This window comes from Aotus nancymaae, unplaced genomic scaffold (genome assembly GCF_030222135.1).
Source record: "Aotus nancymaae isolate 86718 unplaced genomic scaffold, 86718_ANA_hifiasm-v0.15.2.pri h1tg000039l, whole genome shotgun sequence".
Classification (NCBI taxonomy): Eukaryota; Metazoa; Chordata; class Mammalia; order Primates; family Aotidae; genus Aotus; species Aotus nancymaae.
This window is the reverse complement of record NW_026988453.1, coordinates 5,901,205-5,920,664: the sequence shown is the minus strand read 5'-3', so window position 1 is coordinate 5,920,664 and position 19,460 is coordinate 5,901,205. Positions and strand designations below refer to the sequence as shown.

Sequence of the window (19,460 nt, the reverse complement as noted above, 5' to 3'; positions counted from 1 at the left end):
TTTAGTAGAGATGGGGTTTCAACATCTTGGCCAGCCTGGTCTCGAATTCCTGACCTTGTGATCCACCCACCTCGGCCTCCCAAAGTGCTGGGATTACAGGCATGATTCCTTTGGGTATATACCCAAAGGAATATAATGGCATTGCTCCGTCTAATGGTATTTTGGTCTTTAGGTCTTCGAAGAATCGCCACACTGTCTTCCACAATGGTTGAACTAATTTACACTTCTACCAACAGTGTACAAGCATTTCTTTTTCTCCACAACCTCACCAGTATCTGTTACTTTTTAATAATAGCCATTCTGACTGGCATGAGATGATACCTCATTGTGGTTTTGATTTGCATTTCTCTAATGATCATTGCTGTTGAGCTTTTTTTCATATGATTGTTGGCCACATGTATGTCTCTTTTGGAAAAGGATCTTTTCTTTTCGCCTACTTTTTTAATGGGGTTTTTTGCTTTTTTTCTTGTAAATTTAAGTTCCTTATAGATGCTGGATATTAGACCTTTGTCAGATGCATACTTGCAAATATTTTCTCCCATTCTGTAGGTTGTCTGTTTACTCTGATGATAGTTTCTTTCACTGTTCAGAAGCTCTTTAATTAGATCCCATTTGTCAATTTTTGGTTTTGTTGCAGTTGCTTTTGGCATCTTCATGAAATCTTTGCCTATGTCTGTGCCTATGTCCTGAATGATGTTACCTAGGTTGTCATCCAGGGTTTTTATAGTTTGGGGTTTTACATTTAAGTCTTTAATCCCTCTTGAGTTAATTTTTGTATATGGTGTAAGGAAGGGGTCCTGTTTTAATTTTCTGCATATGGCTAGCTGTTATTCCAGCACCATTTATTGAATAAGGAATCCTTTCTCCATTGCTTGTTTTTATTAGATTTGTTGAAGCTCAGATAGTTGTAGGTTTGCGTTTTTATTTTTGAGTTCTCTATTCTGTTCCATTGGTCTGTGTGTCTGGTTTTGTACCAGTCCATTTCTCTGTTTTCACTTGCTTTCATTTCTGTAGCCCAACATATAACTCTACCCTCTTTTATTTAGGGGAGAGGAGCAATATCATTGTCTATGAGTCTTGTGTGCTCTAGTAACTGAGCACACTAGTTACTCACTGACTGGAGAATAAAATGCAGGAGGAAGAAGTGGTTCAAGCCACACTGAGATTTATATTTGCTTTTCTTTCTTTCTTTCTTTTTTTTTTTTTTAAGACAGGGTCTTGCTCTGTGACCTTGACTGGAGTTCAATGACATGATCATTGCTCACTGCATCCTTGAACTCCTGGGTTTAAGTGATCCTCCTGTTTTAGGATGTCCAATAGTTGGGACTACAGTTGTGTGCCATCACGCCTGGCTAAGGTCTTTAATTTTGTAGAGATGGGATCTTGCTGTGCTGACCGGGTACATAGGCATGAGCCACTGTACCCAGCCTAAAACATGTCAAATCTTAATGTTTCCATATTTAAGTTCAACTTTAGGCACTTGTTTAAAGAACTCCATGCTCAGCTGGGCTTGGTGGCTCATGCCTGTAATCCCAGCACTTTGGGAGGCAGAGGCAGGTGGATTATGAGATCAGGGGTTTGAGACCAGCCTGGCCAACATAATGAAACCTTTCTCTACTAAAAATACAAAAAGAAAATTGGCTGGACCTGGTGGCAGGCACCTGTAGTCCCAGCTACTCGGGAGGCTGAGGCAGGAGAATTGTTTGAACCCGGGAGGTGGAGGTTGCAGTGAGCCGAGGTAGCACCTGGGCGACACAGCGAGACTCCATCACAAAAAAAAAAACAGAAAAGCTCCATGCTCAGCCACAACCCCACAAAAATCAAATCAACAAATTTATTAATAATTTAAAACATTGCAAGAATTTGTAAGTTACATTTCTAGACCAGAACTGGCAAAAGCAGTCTCCTCTGAATTTCATACCAGTAGTAATGAACGTCATGATTACAGAAAAGATGACTTTTTTCTTCATTCTTAGGCCTTGTCAGCTTCAAGGCTTTAATTGAAGAATCTGAAATGAAGAAATTCCCAGACAATGATCTTTTGCGACACCTTCGCTTAGTCACACAGGATGCAGAGAAGTGTGCCTCTGTTGCACAGCAATTGCTTAATGGCAAAAGGCAAACTAGGTATGTGCTTCTGACTGCATGAGTTTGGATTCCTTGGCATCTATGTTTGGAAACCTGTTGTGACTCCTTTGGTCTTGAATTTCTGTGACCACCTGGGTGTGGTGGACATATATGTGTTCTTATATGGCTTCCTTGGGCCTTTGTCTTTATAGATATCGATCTGGTGGAGGGAAATCCCAAACTCAGTTGACAGTGAATGAGCTCCGGCAGTTTGTAACACAGTTGTATGCTCTTCCATGTGTCCTCAGTCAAACACCATTGCTAAAGGTAACCATAGAGGGATGTGTGGGAGAATACTTGGGTAATCCTGTATTTTGTAAATAAACCAGATTGACATTACTAAGTAATCTTCTTTGATGATTAATATGTACATTTATCTGCAGATGCTTTTAATAACACATTGAGTGGTATGTGTATAGAAAGAGATTATAGTAGGCCCACAGAGGGGAAATAAAGTTGGAAATTTTTACTTTGAAAGTGACCTCAGCTAGTTCAAGTTGGGATAATAAGCTCTCTGTTATGGTCAGTGTTTGCTGTCAGTTGGCTTATGTATTATCTTATTTACCTATATTATTACTAGAATTAAATGGGATGGTAAAGGATCTCATTGAATATGAATTTAAGATTCTAAGTTTTAAAGAAGCGAATTACTGAAATTACTGTTTTGATGCAACAACCTGTATATTTTTTTAGGATCTCTTGAATCGTGTAGAAGATTTTCAACAGCATAGTCAGAAACTACTCTCTGAGGAAATGCCTAGTGCTGCGGAGCTGCAGGACTTGCTAGATGTCAGCTTTGAATTTGATGTTGAACTTCCACAGCTTGCTGAGATGCGTATCCGTTTGGAACAGGCCCGTTGGCTGGAAGAGGTGCAGCAAGCTTGCCTTGACCCCAGCTCCCTTACTTTAGATGATATGAGACGTCTCATAGACCTAGGGGTAGGGCTGGCCCCATATTCAGCAGTGGAGAAGGCTATGGCCCGGCTGCAGGAACTGCTCACAGTGTCAGAGCACTGGGATGACAAAGCCAAGGGTCTCCTCAAGGCCAGGTAAAAAAGCAAACATTTCTCTTTCTTTGGGAAGGTTGGACAGTTATCTCCATCTTAAGCATAGAGCACAATGATTGGTATATGGCAGGTGCTCGGTAGCTGTAGTTACTATGCATGTGGAAGATATGTAGAAATAGCTGAGATACTTGGAGCTGCTTTGGGACCTGAATAAAATAATGTTAATTTTTTTTTTAATTTTACTGATTATAAAATGAATAATTCAATTGAACACACCTTTTCTAGAGTTGGTTTAATGAAATTTCCCTGGATCCTGTTAATATCCTGTCTTTGGGAGAGGAGAATATTTACAAATAGGTGAAGTTATTTAAACTCACAGTTAGCATATATGGTTCCAAGGAGTCTTAAAGAGAAATGTCTGAGAGTTAATAGGAACTGTTCTGTAAGAAAACAGTGCAGATAATTTTCAACAAGAACAGACAATGCTATTTGAAAAAATTTATTTGCCATACTGAATTTTCTTTGACATGCTATCTTTTTGGTAACCATAAGAAAAATGAACCATCATATAAAATGCTTAGAAGTCTGTGTTTGCATTTTGTAGGCCACGGCATTCATTGAATAGCCTTGCTACGGCAGTAAAGGAGATTGAGGAGATCCCCGCGTATCTGCCCAATGGTGCAGCTCTGAAAGACTCAGTGCAGAGAGCCAGAGACTGGCTTCAGGATGTAGAGGCCCTGCAGGTTGGTTTTAAAAAGTATATACGGAATGTGTAAGCGCATCCATAAAGAGCAATATTGGAAAGTTGTGAAGAATAATATGTTGGATTTCACTGCACAGATTCAATATTTTAGGGGTTGACCAGAAGACTAATTCTATTCATACTTATTTGGATGTATTTACCAGCTATTATCCTGACCAGTTGTCTCAAATATTTAAAGCTTAGGTAATGTAACCAACTTTTTCTGGGATCTGGGGAGTCTTTCATAATAAACTTGAGTACTTGACTGCAGATTGAGGCCAAAGAGCTAACAATGAAAATAGTGAGAGAAAGAGTCGTTTTCTGCTTTTTGATGAGTATTATTACCTCTTATTGGCTTGTCCACAACTTTGGAGTTCAAACAATCAGTAATAGCAGATTCAGTGAATCTGGTTATATGATTAAATGCCCAAACCTAAACCCCAAGGCCCAGAATTTTCATGAAGTAGTGACTTATATGTACCCTCCCAACCCTACAAAAGAAATAAAACCTACCCCATTCCAAAGTAATTATCCAAAGTATCCAAAGTCATTTCCACCAAGTATTTATGGTCTTATTATGCTAGATGTTATACTTATTGACCTGTATGTAAGTTTTTTAAAAAATTAAATTAACTTATACCATTGTTAAGGTACAAAAATAATGCATTCTGTAATATGATTTTCCCAGTTTTCAGATGACTGACTGAATGACTTAATTTGAAAACTGTTTGATGGGGAATGTCTTCCTTTATCTTTCTTGTCATCATAAACCAATAGGTCTTACTGACCTGTTGAGGAAAAAAAAAAGTCTCAAGTTCTGTTTTGTTGAAGCCTTCAGATTTTAGGAATAAAATACTATCTGTCTTTCTGAATATTTGTGTAATTTTAAGTGGTGCTAATTGGCTAGTCACTAACAAGAAGTACCAAACAGGACAATTCTAGACAAATGTTTGCAACAAAACATCTGGGCATCTGTTCTTGTTAATAGGGAAAAGAAGATACATTGTTTAAGGAGATTGCATAATTAAGGACTGACTCCAGCAAGCCAAAGAAAAAAAACAAGAAAGTATTAACTATGGACATAAACTTCCTTAATGAGAGTTTAGATGCAGGTGCTTGTCAATGATAGTTGGTACTGTAGTTTTAGTCATGGTCCTCCTTTTTACTCCATGATTGGTAGCAGCCGGAAGGTACGGTCATGGCAATAAGGAGAGGCTGGCATATAAAATCAGAAAGCAAGGGCATGCTTCTGATGGGTTTATTTCCTTCATATTTTATATGTATATGCTACTTACTATGCTTGCAACAGTGCCACTAAGGGCAAAAGGCAAGTTTTGCTTCATTCCTGAAAAAGTAGCTTACATTTTTTTGCATAATATATTTAAGGACTAATAGACATGACTTAACAACATGGAACTACTTCATATTTAGTGGATTGATTATTTTTAAATGTTATACAGTATTCTGTTTTACACATAGGAAATACTCTGATATCTAAATTAAATATAGGAATAGCATGTAATTTATGAGTCACATTCTTAAGTGTCAATCAGAACATTTATGCCCTAACAGTTTTAATCCTGTAAGAATAAATATCAAAGGCAGTGAAATAGCAACCTACCCCATCTTCCCTAGATGTCCCAAAAATGTCCCTTATGGCTGTTTTGTCTAACCCAGGAACACACATTGCACCTAATTGGCATCTCGTTAAGTTTCTTTTAATCTTGCAGTGTTACCTCCCCACCCCACTTTTTCTCATGTCGCTGACAGTTATCCTATGGTATACTCCACCTTCTGGATTTGTCTGGTTGTTTCTTTGTGGAGTGTTCTATTCTCTGTATTCCTATAAATTGGAAGTTAGTTTTAAAGCCCTGATGTATCCAAGTTAAACATTTTTTAATAGAATGAATTAAAATGTCAGGTAACATTGTATATTCTATATTATATCACAACAGGAGACATATTTGGATGACCTAGCATTAGTGATGCTAAGTTTTACGTTGTACTGGAGCAACACCAATCCATTTCATCCTCTAATCTAATGCTTTTACTCTCCTTCTAGCTTGGCTATCTCTTTCTTAAAATATAGTTCCCAGACCAGCAGTATTAGCATTGGCAATAGCAGCTTCACCTGGGAACTTTTTAGAAGTGCAAATTTATGGATCTTCCTCTAACCTATTGAATTAGAATATTTGGGGATGGGACTAAGGAAACTGTGTTTAAATAAGCCTTCCAGATGATTCTTATGCATGCTAAAGTTTGAGAACCACTGGGCTGTCTCAACTTATATTTTAGTTTCCTGAATAATTTATGTTGAGTTGCTTTAATTCATCATTGGTGAGTGGATTGGAGTAAAATATTGTTTTGTTGCTTTTTATTTGTGTAATTCAATGTGAAAGTCTTAAGTTAATACAAACCTTCATTTCTGTTGAACTCCATCGTAAAAAAGAATAAAAACCACCACCACCACCAACAACAAAAAAAACCTCAAACTAGGTTCTCTGAAGTATTTGTGTAATAAAGGAACAAATGTCACTTCTACCCCCAACATCATTGGTCAGTTGGCAGTTTATTTAATCAACATTGTGAATTTAGCATGCTAAGATCATGAACCAATCTGAAGTATGCTTTTTCTATTTTTCATAGAGGTATTCTTTTTTACAAACTGCTATAATTTTTCTTACTAGGCTGGAGGACGTGTGCCAGTGTTAGACACACTCATAGATCTTGTTACACGAGGCCGATCTATCCCGGTACATCTGAATTCTTTGCCAAGACTGGAATCCCTAGTAGCTGAGGTTCAGGCATGGAAAGAATGTGCTGTTAATACATTCTTGACTGAGAATTCTCCATATTCTCTCTTAGAGGTAAGTTTATAACCAGCTCATCTGCAAGACCTCAGATCTCCTAGTTTGGTAAAACATGCAGTTCATCACGTACAAAGATGACATCATAGATTAATCTATATTCTGTGAGTTGTTATTCCAGTAAAGCCAGGGTGATTCTTCTAATCTTCTGGTAAAGCAACCTTTAAATGTTTTATTGATTCATTTAGGATAGCAGTTAGATTCCAAAGAAGAAAACTTTTTCCTGTTGGGTGAAATTCCTCTGTGTTGAAATTGGACTCTTAAACTTGACCAATCTTCACCCACCTGAATTTAGTAATCCTGATAAATGATCTCCCCCATCTTTTAAAAGTGCTTTAGGCCAGGCACAATGGCTCACTCCTGTAATCCTAGCACTTTGGGGAGGCCAAGGTGGGTGGATCACAAGGTCAGGAGTTTGAGACCCGCCTGGCCAATATGGTGAAGCCTCATCTCTACTAAAAATAAAAAAATTAGCCGGGCATAGTGGCATATGCCTGTAGTCCCAGCTACTCGGGAGGCTGAGGCAGAAGAATCACTTGAACCCAGGAGGGGGTGGTTGCAGTGAGCCGAGATCGTCCCACTGCACTCCAGCCTGGCGACAGAGTGAGACCCAATCTCAAAAAAAAAAAAAAGTGCTTTAGATGGACTTTTTATATTTTCTGTAAGCTGTTGCTTGTGCGTCGTGACTGGGATCAGTCAGTTTATATCACATTTTTTTACTTGTTAATTGAATCAGGAATCAGTGGATCTTCTATGCACCTTCTTCCATCTCCCTCTTGTAAAGGAGAGTCTCAGTGTTGACTCCTGAGTCTCTCAGGAGAAGATGTTCCAAAGAAAATCTTCAGTACTAAGAAATGCACATCCTTTTTACTGCTTAGGCTTTTATTTTGGGACTTCTACCTAATGCTTTATCTGAAATTTATTTTACCATTGGTTGTGCTTTGTCCCACATTAGGTGCTGTGTCCTCGATGTGATATTGGCCTTTTGGGATTGAAAAGAAAGCAGAGAAAGTTAAAGGAGCCCTTGCCAAATGGAAAGAAAAAAAGCACCAAATTAGAGAGTCTGAGTGACCTGGAGAGAGCTTTAACTGAAAGCAAAGAGACTGCTTCAGCCGTATGTAGGGTTTTTTTTCTTCTCCTTTCTGCATTGTTGAGAGAATAATTTTTTCTGGTTTATAGGAATTTAGAGAAGGCAAGTAGAGTAACTTGAAAGTGCTCGGTTTTACTGAAAAGACTTTGAAAATTGTCAAGTGTAAGAGTTTTGAATGGTAAGATGCATAGAGGTGTGAAAATTTCAGGGTAGGCTTCCCAGTCAGAGTCTTGCAGGTGCAGAAACAGTCTTGTCAGTGCCTGTGGATTGATCCAGGAATGCTGACTAAAGATACTGGGCTAATATTAATAGATATATGAAACTGCAGTGCCAATTTATTAATTTACAGTAAGAAGGACATTTAAAAGTTTGCTGGATACTTTAATACTCATCTCAAAGACCTTAACATCTCTGACCTGTATTTAGTAAATACTGTTCATTCATAGATGATAGTTTCAAGAAGATGATGCAATGTGTAACCAATGTTACACATTGAGCACCTTATCAGGATTAAAGAGGGATAGCTATGTGATGCTTTTAATGGCACAAAGCATTGCCCGTCCTAGAGTGGGAATATATACCAAATGGGTTCATCCTTGGATCCAGGCATCTTCTCCCATTGATTTCTTTGTAGCTGCCAAACCTCTTGTGAGAGACATGGGTTGCCTTGATTTACTTATGTATTTTGACACAGATGTTCTTTGGTGTATATTTGTATATTTGGTTGGGTTCTAGACAGATTTCTGCCATCAGAGGTCCTCCATTACATCTGTGGTTCGTTTTTATAAAGACTAACTGAAAGTTACAGTCTCTCTCTCCTGAGATGTATATATGTCGGTTTGAAACTTTATATGCAGTATTTTTCATAGATTTTAGTCTGTGCCCATCTAGTCTTTAGACCCCTGGTTTAAGAATTCTCCCTACACATTGTCTGTTAATTTGTGGTAGAACTCAAAGGTTAGTCATTTGCTTTCTATCTCTAAGCTGTGAGAAGTTACCTTGTTATCATATAACCCACACATATTACCTGTGTATTATATTTACAAAATAAGTGGATTTTTAAAAAATTTTGTCCACAACCTTGTTCGTCTTTTTTTTTTTTAATATACCAAAGGTCTTTTGCTTTTAGGTTTTTTTTTTTTTTTAAGAGATAATGGAGAGTTTATTCTGGCCTTGTAAGGGTGCTTCATCTGGTGAATCGTGATGGATCTGAAAGTGGATAGATGTGATCATTAGAAACGGTTTAACTGTGACACTTTTTTTTGAGAACTTATTTACTATGTGTCAGGCAAAGAGTGCCCTTAACTTGTTATTTCAGCCCTGTGAGGCGTGCACTGTTATCACCTCTGTTTTACACATGCAGAAATAAGAAATTTAGCCACAGTGAAATACATGGCCCCAGGTCACTCACATAGCTTAGTATGAGGCAGAGTCAGGATTTGAATACAGATAATCTACTCAGGATCCTATGCTCTTAACCACCAGGACTTTGAGTTTTAGGGAAAGGCTGAGTTCTCTATGACATCATCCTTGATTGTTAACTCTTTTTCAGATGGCAACTCTTGGGGAAGCTCGCTTAAGGGAAATGGAAGCCTTGCAGTCTCTCAGGCTTGCCAATGAAAGGAAATTGCTCTCGCCTGTCCAAGATGTGGATATAAAAATCTGCCTATGTCAGAAGGCTCCAGCTGCCCCTATGATCCAATGTGAACTCTGCAGGGATGCTTTCCACACCAGTTGTGTGGCGGTACCCAGTATTTCACAGGGCCCCCGCGTCTGGCTTTGTCCCCATTGTCGGAGGTCAGAGAAACCTCCATTAGAGAAAATTCTGCCCCTGCTCGCCTCCCTGCAGCGTATTCGAGTTCGTCTTCCTGAGGGAGATGCACTTCGATATATGATTGAAAGAACCGTGAACTGGCAGCACAGAGCCCAGCAACTACTTTCATCAGGGAATCTTAAATTTGTGCAAGATCGAGTGGGCTCAGGACTGTTATATAGCAGATGGCAAGCCTCAGCAGGACAGGTGTCAGACACAAACAAGGTGAATCTGGACTTTTCTTGTTGGGTTATTGGAATTTTTGCAAAGCTCTGTACCTTTCTCTTGAACCTGTAGCTTTGGTGTTGCTGTTCCCTTGGTGATCACTTTACTTTTACCAGCACCCACTTTACCTGTAGCTTCCCACTTCAAGAGCATGCAGGTATCCCATATTCTTTTAGCTTCCTCTGCTCCTAATAGAAGTTGTTTCTCAGGCATTCTGTTTTTATAGAACACATATTTACCTTTTCACAGATACAGATAATTTTTTCGTTTATATGTGTGCTGACCCATATATATTTTACATATACATATATGATGTATCTTTAAATCTTTGCTTGACTAAAAAGTTTTTTACCCTGCTTCTTCTCATGTAAGTCAATTAGTAGAAAGGGAAAGTGCTTCCTGCCTCTTATCTCTTTTTGGAAGACAAGTTTTTGGAAGAAGTGTTTGAGCACAATGTTATTTCAGAGGAGAACTCCTGGGTTTCACACCATTTGCGATCTTTCTGTTTTGACCATCACTGGATGGATAGAGTTTTCTGTCATCCTCCATAGGTGGCCGCAGTAAAAGAACGTGAAGACAACAAAAAAGAACAATCAGGAAGGCAGTATTCAATTTTTTAAATAAGGTTAATCTGATGTTTTTTAATTTGATACATATTTTCATACCAGAGACATCACAACTCTCTTGTGCCATATGAGCACAGACACATGGATTATATGAGTTAAATTGTTGCTAAGATCAGAGATGAGGACCAGAAAAAATAGTCTCTCTGTCCTGTTTGTTTCCTTATTTTTTTATTTCTTTGCAAGCTTCTGAAATATAGTGCCCGACACATAGCAGATAATGAATCAAATATTTGTTGCGTAGATGAGTTGTGGCATCTGTGCACACTCCCAAAGTGGAGTCATTGGTGTTCTTTACCCAGGATGTGCTAGGAGTTTACCTTTCTTATTAAAGGGAAAGGACACAACTATACTTACTAATTCATGTTCAAAGAAGTGTTTCCCCTAGCTCCTTTAATAAAACACTAAGGAAGATAGGGAAGTGGTTATGGATGATTTCTGACAGGTCCTCATTTGGTTTACTCAGAGGGATACATATGTGTTCATTGTATTTTAATCTTCAATAAGAAAAATTAGAAAAAGATTAAAAGGCTGTATGATCTGTTCTCACACTGAGAAAATGGCTTATTTCCCAGTGGTCTTTACATCTCTGAAATCAGTCCAAGTAAAACTGGAAAGATTAAAGGCTTGGTCTTTGGGAGGATATGAGTTGATTTGGCCAGTTCTGAAATGTCAGGAGACTCTTCAGTAGGGGAAAATCAAGTTGTTTTTTTTTTCCTGGTTGCCTGCCTGGGTAATGCAAGCTAGTGTCATTGGACTAATGGGAGTATTTTTAAGCCTGAAGAGATTTTATTATAAAACCTTTTTCCTCCATTAGGTATCTCAGCCTCCTGGCACAACATCATTTTCCTTGGCTGATGACTGGGACAACAGAACCTCATATTTGCACTCTCCCTTCTCTACTGGATGGAGCTGTATCCCCCTCCATGGTTTGTATTTTGTTATTATTATGTTGAGGGCTGGATAGTAATGAGTTATCTTGTATTACTAGATTTTTGTTATAGATGATCAAGTACCATAAAAAAGGACATTATGGCCGGGCGTGGTGGCTCACGCCTAATCCTAGCACTTTGGGAGGCCGAGGTGGGTGTATCACCTGAGGTCAGGAGTTCAAGACCAGCCTGGCCATCATGGTGAAACCCCATCTTAAAAAAAAAAAAAAGGACTTTATGGTGAAATGTAGGATATATAGGCTATTATGTATTTGCAGAATAGGGAAGGGATCCTATTTGAAGGCTTCTAAATGGAAAGGAAAAGAGAGGAAGGCTTTATATCCATTGTCCTCAGGGATTAAAGGGTTCATGCCACACCAACTGATAATTAGACACTGGTGTCTAAGTCACAGGCTCCCTTGTTGCTTCATTACTTAGGAGACTTGTGGAGAATCTTAGGGATAATCCACATTTGCTAGAGTCCTGATCCTTAGTCACAGCATCTCATTGTGTGTCTAGTAATGTGGTTAGAGCTCCTTGATCTACTCAGACTGTTCATGCTGTGGGCCATCAGTTTGTTTCTATGGTTTGTTTCTTTCTTTTTTTTTTCTTTTTTGATCATCTGTAGACTAAGTATCATCTGATGTTTCTATGCTTTCTATTAGAAGCCATCAAGGCAGAAGTACAATCTCTTCATTAGCAATAAGTTACATGAGACGGGGATTTAGTGTAGAATTAATACTAGTAATCAGAAGACTTAGGAAATCTAGTTTTGGTTTTGTTTATTGTGGTTTTAGGCACATTAAGTAAACATCACTTAAACTGAAGGTAATTTGCAATTTAAGAAGGAGAGGGTAGTAGTATGAGGGGCAGTCCTTCTGTTTGTCTCATAGATCCAAATGTGAATGTGAAACACCCTTTCTTGTTAACATTTTGATTTGGTCTGTCTTTAACAGGCATTAGTCCAGACGTGAATGAACTATTGATGGAAGCCCAGCTGCTCCAGGTATCCCTTCCTGAAATTCAGGAACTTTACCAGACTTTACTTGCAAAGTCAAGCCCTGCTCAGCAGACTGACAGAAGCTCACCAGTGAGACCCAGCAATGAGAAGGTGAGTGTCTGAGAGGCTTCTGGGCAAGGCACAGTCTGGGGTGGAGGTATGCTTTTTAGTGTCATTCTATCTAAATAGTTTGGTGAATGAGATGGTATCTTTGATCCAGAAAAGGATACAAACTCTCTACCTCGCATTTCTGCTCCTAAGGCTGTCAGTGAGAAGATAGGTGCTGGATATCATCTGCTACGGTTTGGGTATGCAAACTGGATTTTGTTCCTGTTTTAAGTCACTGTGTGAATATTTTTTTCTTTTTAGCAGATACCTCCTCATCATTCCCAAGAGGTAATGGTGAGAAGCAGGGTTATTTTTCTCCTATAAGAGAAATACTGTAAAGATGATTGGAAAGGCATTTTGGGATAAACTCTTAAAATCAAAGATATTCCTAGAGTCAACATTTTAACATGTTTTCTCTTACTCCTCCAAACCTAACAAGACAGCTGGTGTGAGGACTGGGTGATTAGACTGACCCATTTTGAATGCTGACTTACTTGAAGGATATTCCTTAATATTCTGTTTCTTAACATAGTTAAGGATACTGCTGCTGCCACTTCCTTCTAGTGAACTGACTGACCTATCACATTTAAGGCCCCTGAGAATACTGCTGGGAAGCCTGAAGCTAAATTAGGGAAGAACTTCTCTAAAGATAGCATGAGGGCTAATGTTGGCATTTAGAATTTCATTTTTCATTATGATACCAAGTAGTATGGCATGATCGTTGAATGTATTCAGTTAATACACCTTACTCCTATAAGGTGTGGGGGTGTACATCCTTAAAGAAGGAAGATATTAGTGTGGTTCCTCAGTAGCCTATAGGTCAAAGGATAGACATAAACACCTAGACAGAAACGATAGAGTAGTTAGTCATTCAGGGATTTGGTGAAAGGAAGAATGTTGGTGGGCACCTCTCCATCTTCTGATATTGGTTGGCTAATTTGAAGGCTAATCACGTCTTTAACATTCCTTTTTCCAGTGATCCTTTGGTAGCACTAACAGTGACAGGGGAAGGAAGTATGTTAAACCCAAACTGGTTACGACTGGGAGGCAAGTGCTTAAGATGCAGTATTTTTTTTTCTGTGTAGAGTGGGGGATCATCTGATTTCTAATTTACATGTTCTCTTTAGCTTCACTAGTTTTAGTAATAGGTGAACCATGGGCTAAAATTGAACTTTCCTATCTTCCATCCAGAATGACTGTTGCCGAGGGAAGCGAGATGGAATTAACAGTCTTGAGAGGAAACTGAAGAGACGCCTGGAAAGAGAGGGCCTCTCCAGTGAGCGGTGGGAACGAGTTAAGAAAATGCGGACCCCCAAAAAGAAGAAAATCAAACTGAGCCACCCCAAGGACATGAACAATTTCAAGTTAGAGAGAGAGCGTAGCTATGAATTAGTTCGTTCTGCCGAAACTCATTCCCTGCCCTCAGACACATCCTATTCCGAACAGGAGGACTCTGAGGATGAAGATGCCATCTGCCCAGCTGTGAGCTGCCTGCAGCCAGAAGGAGATGAGGTCAGTGAGGTTTGGGCCATAGAGGACGTGCTTTCCCTTAACTCAGAAACCCTGTAAGCTAGACCTCATCTCGCTGGGTCTTTCTCTTCTGCTTATCTGCTTTGAGCTGATCTGAATGGATTGCTCAGCCCTCCCCCCACTGATATCTGTGCTCTTACCATCGTTCCTGGGTCTCCTCCCTTTTCTTGAAGAAACTCTTGTTCTTCCCTTTTTCCTTTTCTTGCTCTTCCAGCTTTCACCTTCCCGGCGCTAAGAAGGTGGGAGGGATGCTGATGTAATGCCCTTTGGCTTATCACAGGGCAGCGCTGTCTTTACCCCAAAGCAGACACGACTTGAAGAATGACTTTGACTCGGTTGCTTTGGCTAGGGGGCCAGCTACACTCATTTGGCTTAGCTGTTGTGCCAGAGGTCCCAGTGGTGGGACAGTGGCCGTTATTGGCAAATGGCCTGAATTTCTTGAGGCTGGACTGCCCAATTTTGAATCCATTTTTTTCCTCTGAAAACCCCATCTTCCTGCTCTTTGTAACCAGGTGGACTGGGTCCAGTGTGATGGCAGCTGCAATCAGTGGTTTCATCAGGTCTGTGTTGGTGTCTCCCCAGAGATGGCAGAGAAAGAAGACTACATCTGTGTGCGCTGTACTGTGAAGGACGCACCAAGCCGAAAGTAAACACACAAAAACAGATACCCCCCCTACTTAATGTAATTCAGGACTCCAACCAAGAGGATTTCTTCAAATCTCAGCAAAGCTACAGGACTGGTACTCAAGCCAGCCTGTAAACGGTGCTATTTCTATTCCTTATGGGATCATTTTTCCAGGACTCTTTGAAGAAAAGAAAAAACAACTAAAAAATTTTTTGACACTTTTTGTATTTTTTCCTTAAGAGCTGTTTGTGGTTGTTGAGGTTTGAAAAGCTGACTGTTTTTTTTGCAGGGGTTCCCACCAATTTGGAAGGCATTGAAGCTTGCACCTTTTCATGTACAGCATTAAAATTTTACCTCTGTCTGGGATTTACCAGCTTAAGAGTCCAACTCACTTCCAGTGCCCAGAAGGGCACCCACCAGAAATTCCAGTAAATCCTCATTTGAGGAAGCTCTCCCTTGTTTACTCCTTTACCAGATTGGGGAAATTTTTAAGTTTTTCACTTTGGGGGGTTTTGTTTGTTTGTTCTTTTTCTTTATCCACTTTTCTTTTTCATGGTAGACTAGGTTTATTTATCTGAGCAATAACTTCCGTGTTGGTTTCCGTGGCTGGAATTAAAACAAAACAAAACAAACTTCCGAACAGTGTGTTGGTGCTTTAGCAATTGGTTGATGTACAGAACACAAATGTCTAGTTTCTAGTGTCACTAATGAACTAGTGATGTAGAAAAGAGACTTCTCTGTAATTGCCACAGCTGTATTTTCGCTTTCTCCCTGCCCCTTTCTTCCGCCCCTATTTTTTGGTAGCTTGTATCAAATGTTACAGTTTATATTGTGGAATAAATCCTTCATCCTAACATAACACTAAATGCTGATTATTTAGAGCCATTAGAGCACAGCTTCTTCTGCCCCTCTCCAGTGTGGGCTTACACAGCCAGAAGGGGCTGCTTGCTTTTGCTTCTGCCCAACTGAGTTGCAGTGGCAGTGGATGTTAGCCTGCAAACAACATTAGGGGATTCTTCTTTTGTGTCCTGCTCTGTTTGGTGGGCCACAGGCCTACAGCCCTCACTAACAAAGAACCCCTCTGTCTTTAAGGACTAGAACCTGTCTTTAAAGCCGTGCTCTTTTTACTAAAGCTTTCTCAGAATGTTGGCAAATCACTTCAATCCTCAAATCAGTCCTCCTTGTGGAATGATGCCATTATTATATTTGAATTGACAGGAGAACTTGGTTTTAGGGTTAAGACATTGGAAGGAAATCTAAGGAAAATTAATCTTCATAGAGGTCCGGGTTTAGTATATGTCTTGAGAGGAGACTTGTGAATTCCCAGGCTTTGCCTCCTGGTTCTCTTTCTCATTTCTTTCTAACTCTAGCTGTCATTACTGGCTGTGGATAGCCCATAGCTATTTTCCTTGCTTTTCTTTTTTAAAGGGCTCTGTTCTGCAATGGAGAAGACATTCCAGTGAACAGAACAGACTTTTGCTTACTTTTTCCTCTTCTGTTGCCAATATTTGTTTTCCCCACATTCTACAGCCATAAACCTGAAGATGAGTAAAATTGGTGGGTCTTTAATAAAACAACAACAAAAACAGCAGTTTGTGATACAGCAGAGATTTAAATGTACTCTCCCCTTTTATGCACTTCAAATAATTAAATGTCTTTAAGAATGACTTCTAGTTGTCTGCAGTTTTCTGCAGTTGTTGTGATGTTTCTCCTTGTCTGATGGGGGTTTTGGGGCCAATGGAGAAGAATAGTCTCCAGAGTACAATCTGGAATCATTGTGGTTTGGCCTTGTTAGTATTCATATTCTTAGAACCCCCTTTCTCACCCCCAACATTGAGATATGATCCTCACTGTCCCAGTCTTTTCTTCTATTGAGAAATTAAGCTTAAAACAAGACTCTGCTGCTAGTATAAAGCCACTGCTTATTTAGAGAGCTTCTGCCATCTAGTACACACAACCTCTGCCCCCATCCCCACTAATTTGTCTTCTTCACCTGTGGGTGGTACACAGTCCCTGACAATAGCATCCTTGAGAAGATAGGATCTTTGTACCTGTGAGTGAGGCAGAAAAGGTAGGCATGTGTGTATTTGAACCACACCCTCCCTGGATGAGAACCACTGACCATTTTATATGTGATGATGCTGAAGTTAAAGAGAATGTCAGTTGCCCAAAGCTATATAACTAGTAAACAACGAAACCTGGGTTTTTTGTCTTCCAGTTCTCCTACAGTGTTCCTCCTACCTTGTACACCATCACACTACCAGTGAACACAGAGATACATTTACTTTCCAGTTTATGCCTTCTCTTTGTTGTATCCCTAAAATGACTACAGACTGATGTTGTGATCTGAAAACCATGTTTCATTGTGTGTTAGCTCTGAAGCTGGCCTGTATCAGAGGAACCTCTGAACTTGTAGGGAAACATGATAAAATGCACACAGAAACTGACATTTCAGTTTCCATCTCAGTAGTCCTGCAGGTATGTGAGGTGGGAGAGGGGAAGGACTGTGTTAAGTTAGAGCCTGAGCCAGGAGGAGGGTCAGTGGGTAAAGAGAATCTGGTGAACTCTGCACCAAAGGGTAGAGAAAGATTATGTAATTTGGACTAGCTTTACAGGAAGTTGACATCTTTACAGCTTCATTTCAGTATTTTGGGAGGTGGGATTCATTTTTCTATTTCAAGGGTAACCTAAAAGAGAGATGCCACTTGTGGAAGTTGGTAAAAACCTGAATCTCCCTGCTTCCTTCTCCAGTGCAGAGCTTAAGAAAATGACAATAAAGATCTTGAGGCTTTGGGTATTTTGGCAAAGTGTCTGAAATGTACCTAATTTTGCCATTATACCCACCATCAAAAGCAACATGGCTCTTTGGGTGTTGGTGTAAGATTAGCGTGAGAATAGAGTAGATGTCTACCTGGAAGAGGGTGAAACATGGCTCTCTACCAATCCAGGTGGTACTCTGAAGGCTGTTTGTAATGGGTTTCTGCCTCTTTTTATTCCACTTAAAAATCCTGATGGATATTTGGCAGTCTGTTAAGACCTGCTTCTGGCTTAGAGCAGGCATTGATTGGTATTTAGTACCCATGGGTGTTTTTCTGGGTTCAATCTTGCCTATGTTTCTTGCCATAAAGCACAGACCGGAATGGATTCCAGATGCTATATACCTGTAACAGGAGACAGAATTGGACAACAAGGATTTTAAGAGTCATTACCCATTGCGATGCATTAAGCCAGAGCTGATTATTCATTATCATCAGACTGACTACATGCTAGTCCATGCTAGTGTCAGCCTATATTAAAATAGTCTTTCCTTGCCATAGTGCTGCAGAAAACACAATCCCTTCTGATGAAACGCTTCTTGGGAAGAAGAGGTGAGGAAAGCAATGAAGATCCCAATGTCGGCCTTTATTGAGCTATGTATGAGGGTCGGGGTCCCTCAACTCCTAGTGACTATGAAGCAGCCAAGTGCTGGCTTCACCTTCTCTGCCCCTCTGTCACCAGTCCTTTGCATGTGGCTCACTTAAGCATCTCAGCTTTCTCTTGGGAGGCTTCATGTGTAACTTATAACAGAAATGTTACTGAAAAGCTGCCTAAACAAAAAAAATGTATATAGTAGGAATTTGTATAAAGTAATACTGTTGTAAATCCTGTCTGAGGGTGTAAAGAATCAATTTGTAAAGTGTATATTTTCACTTCTCCCTTCAAGTTTGTGTGAACAAGTTTTCATGTTTCAATATTGCTTACATAGGAATGCACCTTAGGTTCTTATCAGTATAAATGGAACATTTAAAGCCAGTCAACAACAGCAGATAATCCAGCTCCCTGTTTGTGTTCTGGGTTAATTGTACAAGGATGAAGAAAGTGGTGAGTTTGGGTGAGTTTCTTATTTTCAGGATAACCGGCTGCATTGCAATAATGGAATGGAATGGTGAGGTCATTTGACATGTTCCAGGTGAGTGGAGGCCAAAGAATATTCTTTCTGCCTCCCCTTGGATGAAATTGAGAAATTTAAAAGTTGCCCGAAGAAAAAAGTTGCCTTTCTGAGGAAACAAAAGTTATTTTCTCTATTTAATATAAATGTCCAAAGGCACCCCCTAAACACCAAAACTTTTAGCTCCTGGCAAACTTACCTAGCTAGAAGCTGGAGAGGAGTACAGTTGCAAACACTGCCTCCTTTCTGCCCTTGTCAGTACTTTTTCACTGACCATTATTCTACTGTGAACCCACACACTCAAAAGCCCCTTTTGTATATGACCAGGACAAGTAGTTCAACAGTTAATTAAAAAGTTAAATTAGTGGATGAGAAAAATACATTTAACCTAAATCTTATGTGTATTAGAGTTCTCAAACTCAAAAATTGAGAAAAATTACAGTTTGGGCATGAAGGCCTTCATAATAGCCAAAATGCATTATCTATGATTTCAGCTTGAGCTTCTTTAAAATTATTTTTAAAGAATTTGTACAACAAAAAAAATTTTTTTTTTTTTTTTGAGACAGAGTTTCACCCTTGTTGCCCAGGCTGGGGTGCAGGGGCGCTGTCTCAACTCGCTGCAACCTCTGCCGGCCAGGTTCAAGCGATTCTCCTGCCTTAGCTTCCCAAGTAGCTGGGATTACAGGCATGTGCCACTACGTCTGGCTAACTTTGTATTTTTATACAGACAGGGTTTCACCATGTTGGCTAGGCTGATTTCGAACTCCTGACCTCAAGAGATCCACCTGCCTCAGCCTTCCAAAGTGAGCCACCATGCCTGGCCTAGGAATTTGATTTTAGAAT

At 39.7% G+C, this 19,460-nt stretch overlaps 1 protein-coding gene across 1 annotated transcript in view; it reads left to right on the top strand.

Moving 5' to 3' along the window:
- Positions 1 to 16,356, top strand: part of KDM5B (lysine demethylase 5B) — an 81,088-nt gene extending 64,732 nt beyond the window's left edge. Inside the window, exons 17-27 of the mRNA XM_021677232.2 lie at positions 1,977 to 2,127; positions 2,280 to 2,394; positions 2,821 to 3,176; positions 3,739 to 3,877; positions 6,564 to 6,743; positions 7,699 to 7,857; positions 9,386 to 9,871; positions 11,312 to 11,423; positions 12,383 to 12,537; positions 13,726 to 14,046; positions 14,577 to 16,356. Of these exons, the coding sequence (XP_021532907.2) occupies positions 1,977 to 2,127; positions 2,280 to 2,394; positions 2,821 to 3,176; positions 3,739 to 3,877; positions 6,564 to 6,743; positions 7,699 to 7,857; positions 9,386 to 9,871; positions 11,312 to 11,423; positions 12,383 to 12,537; positions 13,726 to 14,046; positions 14,577 to 14,714 (2,312 nt within the window). The 3' untranslated portion in view covers positions 14,715 to 16,356. The remainder of the gene's footprint in view (positions 1 to 1,976; positions 2,128 to 2,279; positions 2,395 to 2,820; positions 3,177 to 3,738; positions 3,878 to 6,563; positions 6,744 to 7,698; positions 7,858 to 9,385; positions 9,872 to 11,311; positions 11,424 to 12,382; positions 12,538 to 13,725; positions 14,047 to 14,576) is intronic.
- Positions 16,357 to 19,460: the final 3,104 nt, after the last annotated feature.